General features: G+C 34.2%; 1 protein-coding gene across 1 annotated transcript; it reads left to right on the top strand.

The window, feature by feature from the left end:
* The first annotated feature begins 387 nt into the window (after positions 1-387).
* LOC124360910 (polycystic kidney disease protein 1-like 2) lies at positions 388-27966 on the top strand. Its single transcript, XM_046814913.1, has 12 exons — positions 388-526; positions 901-1012; positions 1652-1920; positions 3374-3482; positions 3689-3872; positions 14555-14698; positions 15870-16072; positions 21037-21116; positions 21821-21904; positions 22740-22925; positions 24642-24865; positions 26936-27966. The coding sequence occupies exons 1-12, from the start codon at positions 466-468 to the stop codon at positions 27725-27727; spliced, it is 2448 nt and encodes an 815-aa protein (XP_046670869.1). The 5' UTR covers positions 388-465; the 3' UTR covers positions 27728-27966.

Below are 27966 nucleotides of genomic sequence, written 5' to 3'. Positions count from 1 at the left end.
ACACGGCTGGACCATCTGACAGTCGGGATGTGCTACATCTCTGTCGCAATGCTCTCCAGCCTTCTGCTCTTTAAACAGGTGTAGGCCTACAATAAATGTAATACAGAACACTGTAATGATGTTGTAGACACCCGAGGGACCCAGTGACACGGCTGGACCATCTGACAGTCGGGATGTGCTACATCTCTGTCGCAATGCTCTCCAGCCTTAAGCTCTTTAAACAGGTGTAGGCCTACTATAAATTTATTACAGAACACTGTAATGATGTTGTAGACACCCGAGGGACCCAGTGACACGGCTGGACCATCTGACAGTCGGGATGTGCTACATCTCTGTCGCAATGCTCTCCAGCTTTCTGCTCTTTAAACAGGTGTAGGCCTACTATAAATTTATTACAGAACACTGTAATGATGTTGTAGACACCCGAGGGACCCAGTGACACGGCTGGACCATCTGACAGTCGGGATGTGCTACATCTCTGTCGCAATGCTCTCCAGCCTTCTACTCTTTAAACTGTTCGAACCTCGTAAGCATAAAACATATACATGGGTGAAAATAACACAAATTCAGCTAAATAGTACTTTACGTTTTCAACTTACAGAATTGAAACTGTGCTCATCATTGTTTTACATAAAAACAATTTTCCCAATGCAATAAATTACTGTTATGTTCTCATGGAAATAAATCAACAGCACTATGAGAGAGGTGAACTGGAGCTAAACTCAATATCCACAAAAACTTATTATTGTATTTAGGAGTAAAAAGTATAGTATACTTACCTTGATAAATTCAATTTTGAGAAAATAAATATGATTATGATTAAAAACACTTTGTTTGGTGTAATATTTCATGACAATATATCATTTATAGGTTAATATTGTTTTATTGGTTGTCTGTCAGATCCAGGAACGGACGATACGTCGTACTCCCTGGGTGTGTCAGAAGTTACCTTGAGTGTCTTCAGTTTCTTAACGTCTTCGTGTACAGCTTGTATCTTGATGACATTGTTCAGGTTCGTTACTCTCATAATCCTGCTATGGTATAAATTATGAATTTTAAAATTAATTAATTTACTTTATTTGTATTTTTGTCATAATTGGAGGAATATCCAAAGTTGTAATGTTGCAGCAGGACTAGAATAATATGGACTGTCAATAGCTTGACAGGGGTGACTCTAGCAACCACCAGGACGGGTTATTCACTTATTAACAGAAAAACAGATAGACGAACATAAAGTGTAATGATACTGCTACCTTTCGTCAATACAATCGAACTATAACAAATTTATATTATTTAAATAATTTAAGAAAAAGTGCTGAGATTTTTATTACAAATCAGTTGGAAAACAGGAATTTTCCGGATATTTACTATTGTTCAGTGATACATAAAATCAGTAACATTACGTTTCGAAGAAGAGATCAGATTGCAGATCTCGAAAATGAACAATGACAAGTGACCGGAAAAATCCTGTTTCCTTCAAAATACTTCCCTCATAAAAAACAAATATTTTAAACAAAGTACATCTCCTTAATATGAGTTTAAGAGCTACTTTCAGAAACAAAATTTCCAACACCTTACTCTATAGTTATTTTTTAAGTGAATAGTTTTTGAACCACTTGACAATTTTTCGCTTAACTCAATTTTCTTGTAGGAAAATCTACAAGATAACATTCTCACAGGAGGAACTAGAAAATATTGAACAATCCCAACTTCGCTTCTCACCGCCAAGAAAAACTCTTTGGCCGACAAAGTTGGGTGGATTTATAGCTGGTATTAATGATGATGATGACGACGATGATGATGACGATGATGATGATGATGATGATGATGATGCCGATGACATTTTTTATGTTAAGCTTCAAGAGAGAAAGAATCGACCACCATCATACGCACAAAACAAAAACTATTTGAGAAATCACGGTAAGTAAAAGTTTTCAACATATTTCAATGTTTCTGCCCATTCTATTTATATTCTCACTCACAAATGGTAGAGAGGAAAGTATATAATGGTTCACAAAAACTGGCCATGACAAACTTATCTTTGGGATATAACAAGATTTTGATCTCGTTTGACGTGAAGTTGTTAAATAATGTTTTACTATAAAATATATATAAAATTCTAAACAACTACTGTTAATAATTTTGATTATATTTTTACCAGTTTTGTGGCTGTTTTGTACTAATAGAAATAACTCAATGCTCGCCATAGAATAACAAGAGACACAAACAACTCTGTTAAAATTATCGTTTAAAAGTTATGACACATTCTAGTTCAAATTTGTTGTAGAATAAAATATGTTGTCTAGGATAAAATAAAATTTAAAAAGATCAGAAATATCATTAATGAAATTCAGCAATTAAGTCTTAATTTAATGAAATCTCCAAAAAAACTTAATTTCTTAGTTCAAGATTTGTAACAGATGCTATCCAAGTGGTAATACGAGTATGCTGGGAATTCACAATGGTAATTGGTTAGTTTAGTAAGTTAACTTTTTTATAGTCTCAGAGTCACAGCTCTTAAGATATTCTCATAAAAAAGACAGATAGAAATATAAACTTTTGATCAATTTACGGGAAATTTTGGCCGTTTAAAGTACGAGTTTTGGGCAGATTTGTAACCTGGCTCAAAATAAAATGGCTGAAGATAAAAATTTAAGTTTTTCTTGCTGCGAATATTCACTATACTTCAAGTGACACGTTTTCTAATGATATGTGATGTATGAAAATAATCGCTTTAAGAATAATTATAGTTTAAGACAATAATTTTCTAAATAAATTATACTTAAAAAATTAAAAACATTCTGAAAAACATTTCAGTCATTTTCATAAAAGTATTCTGAGAAAAGTTTTTGAATATTCAGCCATTGTGGTGATGATGGAATTACTCTTAGAATGATTATTCAAGAAAGGTATCTTAAAGGGCTTTGACTAGAAACGTTCATAACAATAATGTGTTTAAAAAAAACTACGTTTTAGTAAATCCTCAAAAAGAGTCACGCTTTCAGAACTCATAGAAGGAAAACAATTTGAACACTTTTTGATATGGGAAGTGATCAATTCTATGTATTGTATTTTGCACAACTTTGGTGCAGAAAACTTTCACAGTTGAAGATTGACAATTTTTGCACGATGGTGAAACAGAATTTTTTACCGAGTGTATCGACATTGGTTAGTCCAAAGTTGGCAACACCGATAGAGGAACTGATCTTGGATTGTCCTACCTACATCTCAGGAGTTAATTGTTAAAAAATACCTAAGCGACTGAGACAGTGGTATCGTGCTGTTTTATAATGTGAGGTAAATGTTTATGCGTAACCAAACATTTGAATTTGGCTTGGATTTTATTGCAATAATTCTATTCTTGTATGTTTAGTGAAGTGGATGGCCTACCGGATGTTGACACGTGCGCCGCTGGTACCTGTGCAGCTCCCTAATGATGCACCCAATGTTTATGTGGACCGGTTCCTGGCTACACTTACTTGGTAAGCCCACCCCAGTGTGAGTTGTAAGGCCCGTAGTGTTTGGCTGCATTAGAAACACTTATAGTTAATTTTGTATTACTTGTGTTGGTGACAAATACTACAGCAAAATATCAAATTATTATGTCACTTGGTGATTCTCAATCATACTTTTATTTATGTTTTTGTTATTAATGTTATGGTATTTTTTGTATTGAACTGTTTCTCAGGTCTGTTTGCATCCTGATGGTAATCGTCTGCGCTGTCGTCTGCTTCTTAGTGGCTCAGTACATGGGGACTGTCAAAATTCTCAAGTGGATCACCATTTTCACTTTGGCCTGTCTGTTCCATGCTTTCATCTACTTGCCTCTTAAAATCGTTCTGGTCTCTGTCTTAATGGCTGTTACATTCAAGGTTAGTTTATACCTTACTTTACACTACTGTGCTGTAATAACGATTGCCACTCCAGTCAGGTGCCAACCGCACAGTTGAAGCTGCGATTTTAACAGAGGAGAACCTGATAAATCGGATGATATCATGGCCTCTCAATATGGGTTATTAAACGTTGCTATAAGCCCTTTTCAAAACCACTAACAAAATTGGTTAATTTGTCCTTTGTGGTGGGAATTTTCAAAAAAGATCTAAAGCTCTCAAACGTTATTCCAGTGTTCTATAAGGGAGATTCGTGCCTGACCAGCAATTATAAACCAATTCCAATCTTGCCTGAATTCAGTGAAGTTTTTTAAAGACTTTCTGAATAGATCGTTAATGAATGATTCAATATACTTTCACCTAGCTTTTTGCTTCTCAAAAGTGTTTCCACGGTCTAAGCAATAAACACGCTTGTGGATCTGGTGGTTGAGGAGGTTTGATAGACGAAAGTACTCACTCAGTGTCTCCTTGGATCCATTTCCGTTTAGTTAGTGCGGTTGTCTCAAAATATGGTTATATATATATATATACGGTCGGGAGAGAGAGAACTCTTTTCTAAAAAGAATTACTCTTAGACCAAAGATCACTAAAAGTGTATCATTAAAATTCGCCGACAACGAGACTACTCTTATTAGAAGTTTGTGAATCTATTTACAGGCTTCTACTTCGAAACAAACATTATAAATGTTGGCAAAAATCAATAAAATCGATATTAAATCAAAATATTGGCTTGTGCTTTTACTAAGTTCTACAAGTTTTGCCAAAACTATACTGATTTGGAGACATTATAAGTACTGTAAACAGAAAACAAATGTAAAAATTAAAGGCTTTCAGTTGTATTTCAGTATTAGAAGACAAAATTTTAAATTATATATTATGGTTCAGTGGTCTGGACCAACAAATAAAGTTTTAAAATGCCTCTTAAAACAAATGAAGTCTTAAATATGCCTCTTGATTTACATTCTGCAAGGTTTCAACAAGCAATATATCTTAAAAATAAAGTATTGCTATTTATTTTGTATTTTCTTTAGCTGATAATAACATTAAAGTCTAACTAATTTTTACTTACACTAAACTGAAAATGGAAGATAACTTCAAATGTAACTCCAAATGTTGACAATACGTGTCATTATACTGTATTTTATTAGTTTACTATTACATGCATTATAAACGTTATATTTAGGCTAACAGAAAAACACAGTCGTCACTATTATCATTCTCTGGTCTTGTCTTCAAGCAAGAAGCGGCAGCTAGGAGATGACGTTAACAACTCTTCATCTTGCCCTTCATCTACAGACGGTTCATCACCAACAGCAGAGCCAAAGTCTTCAACCAATGAGTTTTCTAACCAGTCTGCTGTTGCTGCTGAAGAAATACCTTCTACTAGTGTCAATGCATGACAATCATCAGTTCATGAACACCTAATAAATTAACAAAACCCTTTTCACGATCCTAAATTTGCCAAGAGATTCGTACATTTGGGCCCATATCATCCTAAATGTGAGTACCCTGTAAATAAAGGGAGAACATTTCGCTCATAATGGTACCATGCATATAGGAGCGGCGTTAGGGTAGGGCGCGGTTGGGCGACCGCCCAGGGGCGCCGGTAGCCTTTTTTCGTATGTAATTGAATTGAATTTAGGGGGCGCCGAAGAAATCTCGCCCAGGGCGCTAGGAGTGCTAAAACCGGCACTGCATGCATACCCATGGCTTGAATACAGTCTCCAAAAAAACAACAGCTTTTGGTTTTGTTTGTAGAGTGAACTGTAACACATTGAACTAAGCAAAACACTGATGTAGAAGTCTGGCCAACAGTTGTAACATCACTAGATTTAGAAATAGAAAATGTACGTGCTCATGCTATTTGGAGCCACTAACATGCGGAACCCATGCCAGCGTGTGGTGGCTAGACTGTTATATGACAGTCTGTTAGCCATGTACATACATTGCCATGCGCATGTATTGAACATCTACATCATTAGTGAATATTGCCATTCTAGTTTAAGCCATTGGAAATGCGTTGTTCGTACTTCAATCGCTCTACAATGTTTTTGACAAATCTACCAAAGAAAAGAACACGCAATATTTGAACGTATTATGAAGAATTCTACTCCTTTTTATGAAGGTCAAACCAAGTTGACACAATATGGAATTGCAGATTGGAAAGCGTAAACATAATCCTAGACAACTATGAAGTAGTGACTGTTGAAACACAGAGCAGAAACAACTTTCCTCACAGGGGTAAAGCCAAAACTCTTTGATAAAATCCGGGGAATAGTTTAATTTTATTTTCTGTTTTATTCTACTCAAAAAGAGTACTAACGCAGTGATATATCTTATCAAAAGCACTACAGGCAACAAAAATCGACTATTCAGTAGTCGACGGCTTGGTTAAGTCCACTACATCTGTACTATCATCATTTTAGAAGTGACAAATTTTTGAACAACTTTGGTCTCATTGCAGTAAAATTGCAGACTTTAAGCCAGCGGAAATGCCGAGGAATATTGCAGACGTGAATGTGATCAACAAATTTACAACACCGCCAAAAAATGTAACTTTGTTTAAAATCAATGAAGACTACGCTTAACTTTTGGTAAAATATTGTAATGTAATGTAATGTAGTAATATGTAATTTTTACTCAATTGTTTGTAATGTTGGTTTTGTAAAATAGTATATATGTATAAAGTCAAAATTATAGTTATACTGTAAACTACCCATACATGATAATTCTTGGTAAAACAAAATACACTTTACATTACACTATCGTACAGCACGGCCCTTTCCAGCACTCACTGAGAGTTTAAATAATGTTTTTACCTTAAAATAACATAGCAAAATTATAGTTATACTGTAAACTACCCATACAAGATAACTCTTGGTAAAACAAAATACACTTTACATTACACTATCGTACAGCACGGCCCTTTCCAGCAATCACTGAGAGTTTAAATAATGTTTTTACCTTAAAATAACATAGCAAAATTATAGTTATACTGTAAACTACCCATACATGATAACTCTTGGTAAAACAAAATACACTTTACATTACACTATCGTACAGCACGGCCCTTTCCAGCAATCACTGAGAGTTTAAATAATGTTTTTACCTTAAAATAACATAGCAAAATTATAGTTATACTGTAAACTACCCATACAAGATAATTCTTGGTAAAACAAAATACACTTTACATTACACTATCGTACAGCACGGCCCTTTCCAGCAATTCACTGAGAGTTTAAATAATGTTTTTACCTTAAAATAACATAGCAAAATTATAGTTATAGTTATACTGTAAACTACCCATACATGATAACTGTTGGTAAAACAAAATACACTTTACATTACACTATCGTACAGCACGGCCCTTTCCAGCAATCACTGAGAGTTTAAATAATGTTTTTACCTTAAAATAACATAGCAAAATTATAGTTATACTGTAAACTACCCATACAAGATAATTCTTGGTAAAACAAAATACACTTTACATTACACTATCGTACAGCACGGCCCTTTCCAGCAATCACTGAGAGTTTAAATAATGTTTTTACCTTAAAATAACATAGCAAAATTATAGTTATACTGTAAACTACCCATACAAGATAATTCTTGGTAAAACAAAATACACTTTACATTACACTATCGTACAGCACGGCCCTTTCCAGCAATCACTGAGAGTTTAAATAATGTTTTTACCTTAAAATAACATAGCAAAATTATAGTTATACTGTAAACTACCCATACAAGATAATTCTTGGTAAAACAAAATACACTTTACATTACACTATCGTACAGCACGGCCCTTTCCAGCAATCACTGAGAGTTTAAATAATGTTTTTACCTTAAAATAACATAGCAAAATTATAGTTATACTGTAAACTACCCATACAAGATAATTCTTGGTAAAACAAAATACACTTTACATTACACTATCGTACAGCACGGCCCTTTCCAGCAATCACTGAGAGTTTAAATAATGTTTTTACCTTAAAATAACATAGCAAAATTATAGTTATACTGTAAACTACCCATACAAGATAATTCTTGGTAAAACAAAATACACTTTACATTACACTATCGTACAGCACGGCCCTTTCCAGCAATCACTGAGAGTTTAAATAATGTTTTTACCTTAAAATAACATAGCAAAATTATAGTTATACTGTAAACTACCCATACAAGATAATTCTTGGTAAAACAAAATACACTTTACATTACACTATCGTACAGCACGGCCCTTTCCAGCAATCACTGAGAGTTTAAATAATGTTTTTACCTTAAAATAACATAGCAAAATTATAGTTATACTGTAAACTACCCATACAAGATAACTCTTGGTAAAAACAAAATACACTTTACATTACACTATCGTACAGCACGGCCCTTTCCAGCAATCACTGAGAGTTTAAATAATGTTTTTACCTTAAAATAACATAGCAAAATTATAGTTATACTGTAAACTACCCATACAAGATAACTCTTGGTAAAACAAAATACACTTTACATTACACTATCGTACAGCACGGCCCTTTCCAGCAATCACTGAGAGTTTAAATAATGTTTTTACCTTAAAATAACATAGCAAAATTATAGTTATACTGTAAACTACCCATACAAGATAACTCTTGGTAAAACAAAATACACTTTACATTACACTATCGTACAGCACGGCCCTTTCCAGCAATCACTGAGAGTTTAAATAATGTTTTTACCTTAAAATAACATAGCAAAATTATAGTTATACTGTAAACTACCCATACAAGATAACTCTTGGTAAAACAAAATACACTTTACATTACACTATCGTACAGCACGGCCCTTTCCAGCAATCACTGAGAGTTTAAATAATGTTTTTACCTTAAAATAACATAGCAAAATTATAGTTATACTGTAAACTACCCATACAAGATAACTCTTGGTAAAACAAAATACACTTTACATTACACTATCGTACAGCACGGCCCTTTCCAGCAATCACTGAGAGTTTAAATAATGTTTTTACCTTAAAATAACATAGCAAAATTATAGTTATACTGTAAACTACCCATACAAGATAACTCTTGGTAAAACAAAATACACTTTACATTACACTATCGTACAGCACGGCCCTTTCCAGCAATCACTGAGAGTTTAAATAATGTTTTTACCTTAAAATAACATAGCAAAATTATAGTTATACTGTAAACTACCCATACAAGATAACTCTTGGTAAAACAAAATACACTTTACATTACACTATCGTACAGCACGGCCCTTTCCAGCAATCACTGAGAGTTTAAATAATGTTTTTACCTTAAAATAACATAGCAAAATTATAGTTATACTGTAAACTACCCATACAAGATAACTCTTGGTAAAACAAAATACACTTTACATTACACTATCGTACAGCACGGCCCTTTCCAGCAATCACTGAGAGTTTAAATAATGTTTTTTACCTTAAAATAACATAGCAAAATTATAGTTATACTGTAAACTACCCATACAAGATAACTCTTGGTAAAACAAAATACACTTTACATTACACTATCGTACAGCACGGCCCTTTCCAGCAATCACTGAGAGTTTAAATAATGTTTTTACCTTAAAATAACATAGCAAAATTATAGTTATACTGTAAACTACCCATACAAGATAACTCTTGGTAAAACAAAATACACTTTACATTACACTATCGTACAGCACGGCCCTTTCCAGCAATCACTGAGAGTTTAAATAATGTTTTTACCTTAAAATAACATAGCAAAATTATAGTTATACTGTAAACTACCCATACAAGATAACTCTTGGTAAAACAAAATACACTTTACATTACACTATCGTACAGCACGGCCCTTTCCAGCAATCACTGAGAGTTTAAATAATGTTTTTACCTTAAAATAACATAGCAAAATTATAGTTATACTGTAAACTACCCATACATGATAATTCTTGGTAAAACAAAATACACTTTACATTACACTATCGTACAGCACGGCCCTTTCCAGCAATCACTGAGAGTTTAAATAATGTTTTTACCTTAAAATAACATAGCAAAATTATAGTTATACTGTAAACTACCCATACAAGATAATTCTTGGTAAAACAAAATACACTTTACATTACACTATCGTACAGCACGGCCCTTTCCAGCAATCACTGAGAGTTTAAATAATGTTTTTACCTTAAAATAACATAGCAAAATTATAGTTATACTGTAAACTACCCATACAAGATAACTCTTGGTAAAACAAAATACACTTTACATTACACTATCGTACAGCACGGCCCTTTCCAGCAATCACTGAGAGTTTAAATAATGTTTTTACCTTAAAATAACATAGCAAAATTATAGTTATACTGTAAACTACCCATACAAGATAACTCTTGGTAAAACAAAATACACTTTACATTACACTATCGTACAGCACGGCCCTTTCCAGCAATCACTGAGAGTTTAAATAATGTTTTTACCTTAAAATAACATAGCAAAATTATAGTTATACTGTAAACTACCCATACATGATAATTCTTGGTAAAACAAAATACACTTTACATTACACTATCGTACAGCACGGCCCTTTCCAGCATTCATTGAGAGTTTAAATAATGTTTTTACCTTAAAATAACATAGCAAAATTATAGTTATACTGTAAACTACCCATACAAGATAACTCTTGGTAAAACAAAATACACTTTACATTACACTATCGTACAGCACGGCCCTTTCCAGCAATCACTGAGAGTTTAAATAATGTTTTTACCTTAAAATAACATAGCAAAATTATAGTTATACTGTAAACTACCCATACAAGATAACTCTTGGTAAAACAAAATACACTTTACATTACACTATCGTACAGCACGGCCCTTTCCAGCAATCACTGAGAGTTTAAATAATGTTTTTACCTTAAAATAACATAGCAAAATTATAGTTATACTGTAAACTACCCATACATGATAACTCTTGGTAAAACAAAATACACTTTACATTACACTATCGTACAGCACGGCCCTTTCCAGCAATCACTGAGAGTTTAAATAATGTTTTTACCTTAAAATAACATAGCAAAATTATAGTTATACTGTAAACTACCCATACAAGATAACTCTTGGTAAAACAAAATACACTTTACATTACACTATCGTACAGCACGGCCCTTTCCAGCAATCACTGAGAGTTTAAATAATGTTTTTACCTTAAAATAACATAGCAAAATTATAGTTATACTGTAAACTACCCATACATGATAATTCTTGGTAAAACAAAATACACTTTACATTACACTATCGTACAGCACGGCCCTTTCCAGCAATCACTGAGAGTTTAAATAATGTTTTTACCTTAAAATAACATAGCAAAATTATAGTTATACTGTAAACTACCCATACATGATAATTCTTGGTAAAACAAAATACACTTTACATTACACTATCGTACAGCACGGCCCTTTCCAGCAATCACTGAGAGTTTAAATAATGTTTTTACCTTAAAATAACATAGCAAAATTATAGTTATACTGTAAACTACCCATACATGATAACTCTTGGTAAAACAAAATACACTTTACATTACACTATCGTACAGCACGGCCCTTTCCAGCAATCACTGAGAGTTTAAATAATGTTTTTACCTTAAAATAACATAGCAAAATTATAGTTATACTGTAAACTACCCATACAAGATAACTCTTGGTAAAACAAAATACACTTTACATTACACTATCGTACAGCACGGCCCTTTCCAGCAATCACTGAGAGTTTAAATAATGTTTTTACCTTAAAATAACATAACAAAATTTATTGTTAATTGAGACTAAAAACAGCCTTAAAAAGCAATATTAGAGCATTACATTCTAAAACTATTCCTGGAGGTTACCCCACAGACTCCCTTTTCCCTGGGTGGCATTTCCACAACCCCCCAATAGGTCTCCCCCCAAAGGCTTTCTCCTACTCCCACCCATTGGCTTCCCAAAAAATGTAAAACTCATTCCACATTTTGTTCTTTAAAAAGGTCTTGACTTGTTTATTTGTTAAGAACGATCTTGCAACAGCACATGTCAGTAATACTAAATTATTTAAACAATAATAGTTTACTAAAAAAGTAATTGAAAATTTTGGGGGAATCTGGACCCCTTGCTGCCTACGCCCTTGAACAATAGTGTGCCCGTTGTAAAAATTTGCACCATTATATCATTGTCGAGTTTGTAATAGCAGTGAGTACACATTTACACTATGTAGACTATAAGCAATTACCAACCAGAAGTAGGAAGAACCATGCGATACTGCAGCTAGACTTGTACCGAGTCACAGAATGTTCAGACACCAACAAGAACCATGTGATACTCCAGCCAGACTTGTACCGAGTCACAGAATGTTCAGTCACCAACAAGAACCATGTGATACTCCAGCCAGACTTGTACCGAGTCACAGAATGTTTATACTTCAACAAGAACCATGCGATACTGCAGCTAGACTTGTACCGAGTCACAGAATGTTCAGTCACCAACAAGAACCATGTGATACTCCAGCCAGACTTGTACCGAGTCACAGAATGTTTATACATCAACAAGAACCATGCGATACTCCAGCTAGACTTGTACCGAGTCACAGAATGTTCAGACCCAACAAGAACCATGCGATACTCCAGCCAGACTTGTACCGAGTCACAGAATGTTTATACATCAACAAGAACCATGCGATACTCCAGCTAGACTTGTACCGAGTCACAGAATGTTTATACATCAACAAGAACCATGCGATACTCCAGCTAGACTTGTACCGAGTCACAGAATGTTCAGATACCAACAAGGACCATGCGATACTGCAGCTAGACTTGTACCGAGTCACAGAATGTTCAGACACCAACAAGAACCATGCGATAGTAATGGTTTGGCCGTGAATACTGATAAAACTACATTGCTAGATTTTTTCAATTTCATCAAGACGCAATGACTCTTTGAGTGTTTGGGTTGGCGATACAGAGGTTTGTTCTGAGCAAATGGTCAAGTTTTTTAGGCCTAATTGTCGATAGGAATCTTAGCTTCTCCTTTCATGTAAATCATGTCGCACGTAAAGTCTGTGCTGGTATTTTTGTTCTTCGTAGACTTTCATCTTTCACGGGCACCGATGTGCTTCTAACTTCATATTTTTGCATTAGTTTATCCCTACCTTTCATACGCTGTTGAAATTTGGGGTTTTGAAAATTGCAGAACAAACCATGTCTTTCTTTTGCAGAAGAAAGCGGTGAGAGCTATTGCTGGCATCCGTCAATCAGAATCCTGCAAATCACACTTTAAGAACTTCAATCTGCTTACTTTTCCAAGTATATATATTTACCACACATTGGTCTTTTTTAAGCAAAACCAGGGCATTTTCGAGTCACTAATTCCGCAGTCCGGACACTGTCTCAGAAATAGCAACAAATTAAATATTCCCCCCCATGCAACCTCTTTTTTCAAACATCACTGTTTTTATAATGCCGTAATTTTTTATAATTCTCTTCCTGTGGACCTAAAGAATGTAAATGATATAATGGTCTTTAAGAGATCACTGAAGGCTTTTTTAATAGAAAAATGTTTCTACACCCTCAGTGAATTTATTGGAAATAAATAGTCTGTATGATGTAAAATTAATTAGTTTTAATAATTGATTAATTATAATATATAAATATTAATAATTGATTAATAATAATTTTATAGATACAAAACTGTACATGTGGTTTTTTTTAATATTTATGACGCAATCCAATGCATGTTACATGTCTGATGGAAATAAAGGATATTTGATTTGATTTGATTTGATTTGATTTGATTTGATACTGCAGCTAGACTTGTACCGAGTCACAGAATGTTCAGACACCAACAAGAACCATGCGATACTGCAGCTAGACTTGTACCGAGTCACAGAATGTTCAGACACCAACAAGGACCATTCGATACTGCAGCTAGACTTGTACCGAGTCACAGAATGTTCAGACACCAAAATGCTAGCAGAAGCTCCCCTTCTCCACAAGCTACTTTCTGGATAATTCTTGTATCGGTACTAAAAGGTCCTTACTTAAACTAACTCAAAGATTTAGCTGATGAGTTGAATGTTACCATTCCTCACTGTTAAGGACTGTAGGCTATTCTGTAAGTTTTGTGTGCTTTGTCTATACAGCATATAACTTAAGTAAATTCTTCAATTTACGTCACTTAATATTTATTCGTGTTTGCATTTGAGTTGTTTTAAATTTTATTATTGATGACAAATATTTATATTACTGATGATGATTACTCTGAAAAGCAGTGTATACTGATCAGCTCTGTGTGAATAAAGGTATTTTCATTAAAACAATGTTAAAAGAAAACACCGTGCCTGCATAATTAGTCAATCCCAACTTAGTATGCTTCCTGAATTTCCTGCCTTCAAAATTTTAAAAACATTTACACATTTAAAGATTCATACATATTTTTGAGATCTCATAAACATATAAAATGAAATTAAAATTAAAAGTGTTAAGTGTTAAATAGATTAATGATGCGATAAAAGTAATGATTTATAGAGTAATTTGGAGTTACAATTAATGCATATAGCTATCAGTATGCATCTAAAAAGGTCATTAACTTCCTCAATGTTGTCTTACAGATTTTCCATGATGCATTCCAAAGTATCCCTTAGTATACACATGTTTATTGTTGCAGAAGAAATTTTATACAGACTTTCACACGTTGGACCCAAGTAAAGGAAAGCGTATGGAACTAATGGGCAATAAGGAGCACTTGGAGAACATCATGGAGATGCGTCACGCGCCTCGATACCTCCCTATCATGGGCGTCAGGAGACAGGTCAGAGTTCATTCTACTTGGTCACATGTCGGGGGGACCACACTGAAAGTCTTAAACCAAAATAGTATAAAACAAGTCAGCATGGAATCCTTGTGGGAACAGTTGGTATGTAGTATACTCGATTGCACCAGGATTCTGTACACAGTTGGGACAAAAATCCTAGGCTAGACCAGTTGATTAGATTTGTGACGTTTACACACACAAATCATTATGAATGCCTTTGACTTCTGTTTTTGAAGATGCAAAATTAAAGTCTGTAAACAAATGTAACTGTAACATTGTAACATGATGTTTATTATTCTTATTTTAAAAAAATAAGTTAAAATATATGGAGTATTTTAACTAAATCATTTACTTATTTTTATATAGTTTATGTATTTATGTCATCTCTTTCTGTGTCTTAATTTAAGACAGTGAATTTAACTTGATTAAAAATTATATTCCGCAACAAAAAATCGTTCAATACATTTTTACGAGTATACATAGTATTATTTTGCAACATGTTCTTTTTTTGTTTGGAGGTTATTTTTGACGATGGAAGGATTGTGAAGGAAACAGGATTTTTCCGGACATTTGCCATCGTTCTGTGAAACTGTCGTAGGTTGTTGGTAGACGAGTGCAGACGTATTGTGACCTGTATTCTGTAGTTCAGTTTTAATGATTAGTGTTGTGTATAGTTTTTTATTAAGTGCATGTTAGGTACATGAGTTAGTGAAGTTGACAACATGGTGGTTGTGATTCCTGACAGGCGTGCCACAACGCTTTGGTATGATTTGTTTATTTTAACCTAGTTTGTAATTTTGTATTAGGTTAGTTATTACCTGAAGAAGAGACCAGATTGCAGATCTCGAAACGTAGTGTTACTGATTTCTTGTTTCACTGAACGTTGGCAAATGTCCGGAAAAATCCTGTTTCTTTCATGTTCTTTTTGTAGGTTATTTTTCATATTTGTCTTATACCTGACTTTTGTGTCAATACTTCTTTAAGATTTTTGACAATAAATATATTCTTATTAATATAGTAGCGGACGTCAGTATGAAAGCAAACAAAAACATGTTTTGTGTACACAAATATTATAAAACATGCATAAAGATCTAAAATCTGAATTCTAGTAAAGCGTCCCTTCAGGGTCTTTTATGAAGTTTAATATAGTAATATATCGATCTTTAAGAGAGAAGAAAAGAGGATGAAACTGAAGACCAAGTGGTCAGAGTTATCCGAGTTCCTGATGATATTGCTGTTGCTGATCGTCCTGGAGGGGAATCTGAGAGGAGACATCCTGCAGTATCACACCAACAGTCACGTGCGCAGGATGATATCCTCTTCCTACCGTCCTCCGGACCCTGCCTTCACCAGCGTCTTCAACAGGACCGAGTGAGTAGTGCCGTCTAACAGTACTGTTTATTCAAAACTATTTCTCACACACAGGAGTGACTAAATGAGAAGAACTGCTGCAAACCTCGTAACTTAATTTCAAAAATGTGTTTCCATTACTCGGATTTTGGGACACTCCAGTTCTTGAGATTTTAAAATTAAAAGTATTTTTATTTATCAAACTGTTAAGCACTTCAGCTAAAATGTTCAATACAGGAGATACTGATAGAGTTCAAACAGTATCCAAAAATCTCATAAGAAATTCGACATAATATTACAATGATTGGTAAATCTAGAAAAAGGATGTATAATTTAAATAATGAAAACCGTACAATGAAGAACATTCTATATTGATTATATGTGCGGGTACTGTTCACTCTAGATTTCATATTAAAGAGTAACATATTATAAATTTAAAAACTCTGCCCTAATATTATTTATAAAATACTAACAATTTATTTGAAATGATTTTATTCAACAAAGATTTATTTTAGGAAACCTCAATTTAATGTCTCGTATAAAAAAGATTCGTCTTACAACTCTGTTACAAAGTGTTGCATCTCCATCTTCACCCTCACTGGGGATCAAGTAGAGACCAACACCTCATATTGTGCCGATACACTTCACCATTGTATGCAAATGGAGCTTCATCACATAGATGTAGATGTTAAACCGAAACTAACTGTAGATGTCTGTCCACGGTAATAAACACTCTAAGCAATGTGTCGCCGCGGCGTGAACTAGACTTAGATGTCATTCGTAGTCGTAGCACTGATCGAGTGAATGTTACTGTTGATTTTTTTAGATTATTTGGTCATAATTACCCAATTGCAATGCCTTTCAGTTTAATGTGTGCTTTAATTTTTGGGAGAGAACAGAAGCAATCTTGTCATTTTGGAAAGGACAAAATTTAGTCAAAGCATTGAATGTAAACGTTGTTCGGTTAGAAAATATCTTTAATGTAAGGTATAACACGACATATCTTTGCGTTAAAAATTGTTATTTCATTTAAATTTAGAATTTTTAGAAGTTGGAGTACGGGGTTTTGCCCAATTTTTTTAATAATTCGTCCTTGTGAGGGATCATCTAAGAGGTGCTTTTATACAAAAAAAACTACAAGGCTAGTTGCTCCAATGACCATTCTACAACATATAAAAGTGAATTTCTGGACTGGCCGAATTTTATCATGTAAAGCAAGTTCTGTTCTGAAATTATTATTAAAATTACATTGCATCAAGTGACACAGTTTTCAATCTTGAATATTTGTAAAATTAAGTTATTCTCATTTTCACGTGTGGAATAATAAATAAATTAAACCTTACATAGATAATAGCAACCTTAATTTGTGGATATAAAAAATAGAAAACATCCTAATTTTTATGTGTTTGAAACAAATAGGGGTATAAAACGTAAAACAAACTGTTTGACTAAAACAATACCTATAAAAATTATCACTTGACACATGTTTACATTTACGCTTTTCGAGATTCGAACCCATGATCCTATATTTCTGGAATATTCTGTAAATTAAACTAATTGTAACAGGTAACCAATAGATTTATTTGATGGGACTAGCTAGCTCTTGCTGTTTTATGCACATAAATAGTGAACGATAGTGGCTCTGGGACACCCTGTATATTTGCATTTTAAATAATTCGTGTAACACTTTAAGCTATTAAAAGGAGTTTATTTGAAATATTATCAGATCTGATGTCTGCATAGTGTATTATAACATATGCAGCATCTCACTATATCCTGACGTATACTATTTACAATGTGTGATGTAACACAATCACAGAATATTAGGTTCAAGAGCAATATACATTAAAATATTAGATCTACCTACCCCATTTAACCAATACCTACAGCATCTCAGCAATACACAATCACTATTAGGTTCAAGAGCAATGATCATATACCTTCTCACTATATCCTGACGTATACTATTTACAATGTGTGATGTAACACAATCACAGAATATTAGGTTCAAGAGCAATATACATTAAAATATTAGATCTTCCTACCCCCATTTAAGCAATACCTACAGCATCTCACTATATCCTGACGTATACTATTTACAATGTGTGATGTAACACAATCACAGAATATTAGGGTTCAAGAGCAATATACATTAAAATATTAGATCTTCCTACCCCATTTAACCAATACCTACAGCATCTCACTATATCCTGACGTATACTATTTACAATGTGTGATGTAACACAATCACAGAATATTAGGTTCAAGAGCAATATACATTAAAATATTAGATCTTCCTACCCCATTTAAGCAATACCTACAGCATCTCACTATATCCTGACGTATACTATTTACAATGTGTGATGTAACACAATCACAGAATATTAGGGTTCAAGAGCAATATACATTAAAATATTAGATCTTCCTACCCCATTTAAGCAATACCTACAGCATCTCACTATATCCTGACGTATACTATTTACAATGTGTGATGTAACACAATCACAGAATATTAGGTTCAAGAGCAATATACATTAAAATATTAGATCTTCCTACCCCATTTAAGCAATACCCTACAGCATCTCACTATATCCTGACGTATACTATTTACAATGTGTGATGTAACACAATCACAGAATATTAGGGTTCAAGAGCAATATACATTAAAATATTAGATCTTCCTACCCCATTTAAGCAATACCTACAGCATCTCACTATATCCTGACGTATACTATTTACAATGTGTGATGTAACACAATCACAGAATATTAGGTTCAAGAGCAATATACATTAAAATATTAGATCTTCCTACCCCCATTTAAGCAATACCTACAGTATCTCACTATATCCTGATATATACTATTACAATGTGTGATGTAACACAATCACAGAATATTAGGTTCAAGAGCAATATACATTAAAATATTAGATCTTCCTACCCCATTTAAGCAATACCTACAGTATCTCACTATATCCTGATATATACTATTACAATGTGTGATGTAAAACACAATCACAGAATATTAGGTTTCAAGAGCAATATACATTAAAATATTAGATCTTCCTACCCCATTTAAGCAATACCTACAGCATCTCACTATATCCCCTGATATATACTATTACAATGTGTGATGTAACACAATCACAGAATATTAGGTTCAAGAGCAATATACATTAAAATATTAGATCTTCCTACCCCATTTAAGCAATACCTACAGTATCTCACTATATCCTGATATATACTATTACAATGTGTGATGTAACACAATCACAGAATATTAGGTTTCAAGAGCAATATACATTAAAATATTAGATCTTCCTACCCCATTTAAGCAATACCTACAGTATCTCACTATATCCTGATAGTATACTATTACAATGTGTGATGTAACACAATCACAGAATATTAGGTTCAAGAGCAATATACATTAAAATATTAGATCTTCCTACCCCATTTAAGCAATACCTACAGTATCTCACTATATCCTGACGTATACTATTACAATGGTGTGATGTAACACAATCACAGAATATTAGGTTCAAGAGCAATATACATTAAAATATTAGATCTTCCTACCCCATTTAAGCAATACCTACAGTATCTCACTATATCCTGATATATACTATTACAATGTGTGATGTAACACAATCACAGAATATTAGGTTCAAGAGCAATATACATTAAAATATTAGATCTTCCTACCCCATTTAAGCAATACCTACAGTATCTCACTATATTCCTGATATATACTATTACAATGTGTGATGTAACACAATCACAGAATATTAGGTTCAAGAGCAATATACATTAAAATATTAGATCTTCCTACCCCATTTAAGCAATACCTACAGTATCTCACTATATCCTGATATATACTATTACAATGTGTGATGTAACACAATCACAGAATATTAGGTTCAAGAGCAATATACATTAAAATATTAGATCTTCCTACCCCATTTAAGCAATACCTACAGTATCTCACTATATCCTGATATATACTATTACAATGTGTGATGTAACACAATCACAGAATATTAGGTTCAAGAGCAATATACAGGGAGCGGGAAGGCCCTATCCCGACAATGTTAAATTACCAATTTTCAGGTACATTTTTCTCATCAAGAACTAATTGGACTACGTACATGAAATTTTTACACCGTATTATATACACTATATTGAGTAAACACATGCCGTTTTAACATTTCTTAACAAAGTTTACTATAGTTTTTTGAATTTTTGAAAAATATTACTTTAAAAGTTTTAATTTTCACATTACTTAATTTTTTTTATAGAGGGTTAATGTAATGTTAATACCTTGATTTTTAGCACGTATTTGTTGAATATAGCCATCTTCAAAAGCACAAAAAATTTCAACTCTCTACCTCCAATAGTTTTTGAGAAAAATGTACCTAAGTATTAAAATATTAAAGTTAACGGAGAATGAGCATTAAAGTCAAAACTCACCAATAAGCTCAAAACATCCCTCCACCATAGGCTGGATCATCTGCTTTCTCTTCTTCCTCTTCCAACTCAATTTTTCTTTTTCTTCTGTTAATTCTAGCTTCCTTTGTCATAATTTTCAGCCGCTTTGTCCGCTTTTTTCATATACTATATGAATGTAAGCTTAGTTTCATAAGCGCCCGCCCACGCGCAAAGGGTAAAAATTCTGACGTGACATGGCTTACAAAAATATTTATAGTAAGCTAAATAATCATCCCACGACATTGAACCTTATATTTCTTAAAGAAGACATTCCAAGGAACAATGAAAAAAATTAAAGTGGAATTTGTAAAAATTAAAAAAAAGGGCCTTCCCGCTCCCCTTAAAATATCAGATCTACCTACCCCATTTAAGCAATACCTACAGCATAAATTTTGAGTTGAGAACGTAAAGTAAATCTAATCATGAAGTGTTAAACAAAATGAATTATTTGAAAGTCTAAATATGCCGAGAAAATATTATCTTATGTGTAATGTTTCAGCTACGAGACCTTCCTACAGACCACATTTCTGGCGCAAATGTACAAGTTTGTTTGGTACAACGTGGATCCCATTTCTTCTGGTTAGTTTTCCTTCATTTTATTTATATATTATCCAGTAATAATTAACTAAAACTATTTGATGTATTGTCATCCTAAAATTACTGACTGAATTATATAACCTTTTATCTAGTAAAAGTTGGAAATCTAGTAAACGAATTGAAGATCGTTTTGTTCTCCTTTTAGTTGAAAGGTTCTCCCCAGTTGTATTCCTTGTAACTTAACTTGACTGAAGTGTAGAGAGTAACACACCAAAGAAATCAAAAAATATTTTACTTAAATTTTTGTTGTTCGTAATAGTAAGAATTACAGAAACAAAATTAAGGGATGTACATTTTTTTGTCTAACTTTAGATTAGATTCTTTCTTTGAAGTTTATTTTTGACGATGGCAGTATTGTGAAGGAAACAGGATTTTTCCGGACATTTGCCATCGTTTAGTGGGACAAACTCTATGTTTCGAGATCTGCAATCTGTTCTCTTCTTCGAGCAAATAACTAACCTAACACATAATTACAAACTAGGCTAAAATAAACAAATCATACCAGAGCGTTGTGACACGCTGAAGTCAGGAATCAAAACCACTATGTTGTGTGTCAACTTCACTAACTCTAAAACATGCACTTAATAAAAAACTAAACTAGATTATAGACTAGGTTGAAAACTAAACTAACATTAGATTAGAGATGGAACACTCCACCTGTGATGTTAACCCTTTGGTCTGTACAGCCGGGGGCAGAGAGGACTGGGTGTGTGACGTCACCACGAGAATCCTGGGCACCATAAGTATGAGGCAGTTCCGTGTCCAGCCAGGTAGACTACAACTGTTGTTGCTGTCCAGTCCATTGTGTTAATCTACTAAATATTATTTGATTGTGACATAAATATAAGTATACTACTATACATCTTATTTTACTTCAAAGGTGGTTTCTGGCATTAATGTAAAATTTTTACAAATCTATTCTTAAACCACAAAGTGACAAGATAGAAATGGCCATATACTTTGCTTTAAGTGATGTTCAGTAAAGTGCTAAGAGACAAACCCAGCACCAATGGCAAACAAATGCCTAGTTCCATTCAAATTACACAGATATACTGTACAATAATAGTAAATGTCATCTATTTAAGAATGTTATAAAGTGGAAAAAACACTTTTGGCAAGAGTTGTAAGCAGAAACTGGCATTTTAAGATTTAAAGAGGCAAACGGTTAAATTCATTGCAACATGTTTTAAATTTACAATTTTAACACAATTTTGTGATGTTAACTAAATAATAAGATTAAGCCTTGAGACTCACTTAGTACAGATGTTCTATAATTGAATAGAAATGTTCTAGATATTATATTGATACTTCGAAATGATTGTAGTGCTACTATTTATTTTTCCTGTTGATTATACAAGTTTTGCAATGTTTATACAAAATTGTCCAGTATATTGAATAACCCTGTACATACTATCAAGGGTTATATAACAACACTGATTACATTTTATGTTTAAGTTAGTATTCCCTCCAAAAATTGAAAATTATTTATAAAAGGTTAAGGAATTGATTGCTCCATAAAAGTTACGTAGTGCATATGCACAGGATTTAAAGTTAAGGCAAGTTGAAAAAGACATTTCCTCACTTGATACCGATATGTTCTGACAGAACACTGCCGAGTACCAGAGGTGATGGCGAGAGACACGATATGTGCAGCACCCTGGAGTCGGTACTCAGAGGACACCAGCGACTACTTGTCCAGCTGGCTCACGATAGATCGGTCCTTGGGGTTCCAGACCAGCGAGAACTGGACATACACTGACCCTTCAGATGTTGACGGGTTCTGGTACTATGGTGAGACTTGCATGATCCACTTGATGACATGAGCAAGGATATGACTATTGATAGTTTCTTACTCTAAGGAGAATGGGTGCATCAGTATTTGTACGTTTCAGTCCTTGGGGTCCCAGACCAGTGAGAACTGGACATACACTGACCCTTCAGATGTTGACGGGTTCTGGTACTATGGTGAAACTTGCATGATCCACTTGATGACATGAGCAAGGATATGACTATTGATAGTTTCTTACTCTAGGGAGAATGGGTGCATCAGTATTTGTACGTTTCAGTCCTTGGGGTCCCAGACCAGCGAGAACTGGACATACACTGACCCTTCAGATGTTGACGGGTTCTGGTACTATGGTGAAACTTGCATCATCCACTTGATGACATGAGCAAGGATATGACTATTGATAGTTTCTTACTCTAGGGAGAATGGGTGCATCAGTATTTGTACGTTTCAGTCCTTGGGGTCCCAGACCAGTGAGAAACTGGACATACACTGACCCTTCAGATGTTGATGGGTTCTGGTACTATGGTGAAACGTGCATCATCCACTTCATGACATGAGCAAGGATATGACTGTTGATAGTTTCTTACTCTAAGGAGAATGGGTGCATCAGTATTTGTACGTTTCAGTCCTTGGGGTTCCAGACCAGTGAGAACTGGACATACACTGACCCTTCAGATATTGACGGGTTCTGGTACTATGGTGAAACTTGCATGATCCACTTGATGACATGAGCAAGGAGATGACTATTGATAGTTTCTTACTCTAGGGAGAATGGGTGCATCAGTATTTGTACGTTTCAGTCCTTGGGGTCCCAGACCAGTGAGAACTGGACATACACTGACCCTTCAGATATTGACGGGTTCTGGTACTATGGTGAAACTTGCATCATCCACTTCATGACATGAGCAAGGATATGACTGTTGATAGTTTCTTACTCTAAGGAGAATGGGTGCATCAGTATTTGTACGTTTCAGTCCTTGGGGTTCCAGACCAGTGAGAACTGGACATACACTGACCCTTCAGATGTTGACGGGTTCTGGTACTATGGTGAAACTTGCATGATCCACTTGATGACATGAGCAAGGATATGACTATTGATAGTTTCTTACTCTAGGGAGAATGGGTGCATCAGTATTTGTACGTTTCAGTACTTGGGGTTCCAGACTAGTGAGAACTGGACATACACTGACCCTTCAGATGTTGACGGTTTCTGGTACTATGGTGAGACTTGCATGATCCACTTGATGACATGAGCAAGGATATGACTATTGATAGTTTCTTACTCTAGGGAGAATGGGTGCATCAGTATTTGTACGTTTCAGTCCTTGGGGTCCCAGACCAGTGAGAATCTATCAGTTTAAAAAATAATTAATACTTCTAAACCTATACCTTTCTAGTTAAGCAACAAAGCTCATTTTTATTCAGCATTAATACACTTTTATTTTTAACCATTTTACTGGGCATCATTCAAATTTCATTTTTTATACCACTGTTCTTCTTTTGTCTTTAAAGTGATATGCAATATGTCACTTGTTTGTTGTATAACATTGTCCTCAGACTCCTAAGTGTCTAGCCCCTACGGTATTGAAGGCATAAAACAGTGTATTGAATACCCACTGATGTGTCAAGTTGTGTGTTTTGACAACAGATTTACTTCTGTATTAGTTAAGAGTTACAATGAGTATCAAACAGACTTTAAGACGTACATAAACACTCAGGGACGCAGGGATATCCACCCGGAGGTTACTCGCAGGACCTGGGTATGTCCCGGGAGGAGACACAGGGAGTAGCTGAAGAACTCTCGGAGGATGACTGGGCCGACCACTACTCGCGGGCTATCATCATCCAGCTGACTCTGTACAACGCCAATGTCGGCTGGTTCACGGAGCTGGCGCTCGTGGTGGAGCAGACTGTCACCGGACAGTATCTACCCACAGTTCTGGTTAGTGCTACAAATGTTTCTCAGAACTAACACGTTTGTTACAACACACTGCTGATTTTATATATTCCAGATAGTGCATCAATTCACTCCCATTTCCCGTCCACGAGCCAGCGTCCCACACATGTGATGCTTCGTCTTCCTAGTACCTTGATGTACGACGATGTTTCTGACTTTGTCGATTTTGCAGAATTGGTGTAAATGTGTGCTACCTTGTAACAAAGGCATTAAAGAGGATACAAATGGTGCAGCTAAGAAATATCAAGAATAAAGAAAGAAAAAATATTAAGAATATTTATACAGTCATGTGTGAGTGACAAAATACTAGAATTTAAAAAGATGTTGGTATTTTTGGTTGTGTGTTAATTGAGATACTAATAAAATAGAATGGTTTGTAAAGTCGATTACTGACATCTCCCTGGATACATTGCTGCTTGTAACAAACATATCCCCACCTACTGTCAGATTGATGGAGAATCTGTACGACCTGTGTAGAGTCCAAGGGGGGGAGTGCAAGTGTAGTAAATATAACAGCAAACAAACTGATATAAACAATATTTAAAATAATAATAAATTTTATTCTGAGTGGTAACTATCACTGAAAAATAATCAAACACAGCTGTGTTCAATGCAACTCACCAACACCAGCTACACTAAACCAAAGCAATGCGTAGCTTATAGTTTTAAGAGTAGACTCATTCTCCTCCCAGTAATATTGTTCCAGAGAACAATGAAAGAATCACACGAAATGACGTAACATTGAGAAATAGTTTATGTATATCCAAGTAGCATTATCAAAGTGATGCTGAAAACTTGTACATGTGTTTTGTATGTAGCTCTGGATACAAAATACGACATCCGCGATGTTAATTGATCCAATATGTTAATTGAAATTATTCGTAGTCAAGGATGCACAAAATTATTCATTATTATGTCACCACAAAATTAAGTAAAACTAAACTACAGTTTAATAGCATCATCAGCTGATGATTTCAGGGTCATGAGGTTCACAGTGTCTTCTTTACCACAACACTAACGATGGACTTGGCCTGTCTACTCTGGACGTGTTGCTCTGTAGACTTGGCCTGTCTACCGTAGACTTGTAGCTCTGTAGAATGCCATCAGTTGCAGGTGTTTTAATAGCAATACAAAATAACACAGTATATTGCACATTACTATTTCCATTTTTAAGTAGCAATTATTTGTCTTCAATTTCAGTGACCTGTCATTAAAAGATATTTTAAGAATTTATGTGGATAAAAAATAACAATTTTTAATCAACGTTGTGTTGATTTCTGTTGACTACTCCCAACTTCGTTTTTCTATCTCCTCCAGCTTGACCACTTTGAAGGTACGCTTCGAATATTATCATCAGTTGAGACGCATCAGCGGTGTTGAGATGTTTGTTCCTCCCGGTTTGTGCAAGCGTACCTGCATACTCATTTATGTGTTGATGGTTTTCGTTAGTAAAAATACTCTAGGAATTTAAATAAAAATTACTAAATAGTTGTGATCTTGTAAATCTTTTATAGCTATACTGCTTTATTTGTTATTAGACTTTGAAAAGTTTCAACCGGAATATTAAAGTAAATCACACAATAATGTTTTTGAGTTTTTCTCTTATTTGTCAACTTATGTGCGAAATTTGCTATCTGTAGCTTTACTAGTTCTAAAGATAATATTTTTTATAAAAATACAAAATGACGGCTAGCGGTTAAACGAGGCATTCTTTAACTTGACATATTTTTGAAACCATGAGTACTACAGCCACAGAAGTTAGTGGCACCCTTTCTAAACACCATATACATTTTCTTGATTGGAGGCATCAACATAAAATCAACTCTGAAACCGGAAATTCTTAAAACTGTTAAGTACCATTCCATTTTTTTCAATATACACTTCAGATCTTCTGAACATCCCCTCTTATGTAGGAAATAATCCATACTCCCCAGACTTCCTGGGCAAACCCTCTTTATTAGTATATCTAGATCCTCCACTATTTTTTAATGTTTTACTTGTATAAATATGCTAACACTTCCTGAGCATCTCTAAAATGTGTTGGTTTTGTTTCAGATACAATCTGTTCTTGCAAGTATACATATAGACTTCTGGAGTGAAACTTTCTTTTTGTTCTTCATTGTGTTGATGGTGCGACTGATCGGAAGAATGAACGCTCACGGACTGCGGAATTACTTCAAACAGTCGTGTCGCCTGTACGAATTGTTAATGGCGGTTCTAGCGGGCCTTGCCTTATATAACATGATCTTACACCAGATCAGTGCCAAACGTTACGTCGCCTACTACCTATCGCACCCTGAAGACAATCATTTTGACTTCTACAAGCTTGCACACTACGCGTATGCAGCAAGAACCCTGCTCTGTGTTTTGTTTGTTTTAAGTGTGTTACGTCTGTACTCGTTATGGAGATTTGGAGCTATATATTTCAGATTTTTTAATACTTTCCAACTCTCAAGATGTATTCTTTTGTTTTCCACGCTAATTTTCTTGGTTTACTTGTGTTCTATTTGGAGACTTATAGGTTATTCCTTGAGTATACTTATAGATGTGGTTTTTAATCCTAATATGTTTTATTGGAACACTAACTTACGTATCTGTGATAGCAATAGTTTCTTTGTTCATAGGTTAGTTTGCTTTCTTATTCGCTGTGGTAGTGTGATCCTGACGACATTAATGGTTTGTGTTTTCTCGTATGAATATAAAATTGCAAAATCTTGTAATTTAAATAAGTGGAATACATTGAATTTTATCGAATTTACGTTTGAAGAGGTGAAGATGAATTTTAGAAAACCAGAAAGAAACTGTTATATCGGTAAAAGAGGAGCAAGGAAACTAAGATGGGTGTAACAGCCGGAGGTAAAAGAGGAACCTGTACTTTTAACTATGAAATTATAGAATTGTCATGAATGCCTATATGTAATGTAGAAATGGTGTTTACTGTGCTGAGCTCATCACCCTATTTAAACAATGTAGACTACTAAACAAAAACTTAGAAATCCATATTCATGAGAATATATGATATAAGTTGTAAGAAAATGAAGCAGTTTGTTATTTTTTATCTTGTTAGTATCAATAAACAAGCTTTA

Source organism: Homalodisca vitripennis, chromosome 4 (genome assembly GCF_021130785.1).
Source record: "Homalodisca vitripennis isolate AUS2020 chromosome 4, UT_GWSS_2.1, whole genome shotgun sequence".
Taxonomy (NCBI): Eukaryota; Metazoa; Arthropoda; class Insecta; order Hemiptera; family Cicadellidae; genus Homalodisca; species Homalodisca vitripennis.
This window is presented reverse-complemented; position numbering and strand designations above follow the sequence as displayed.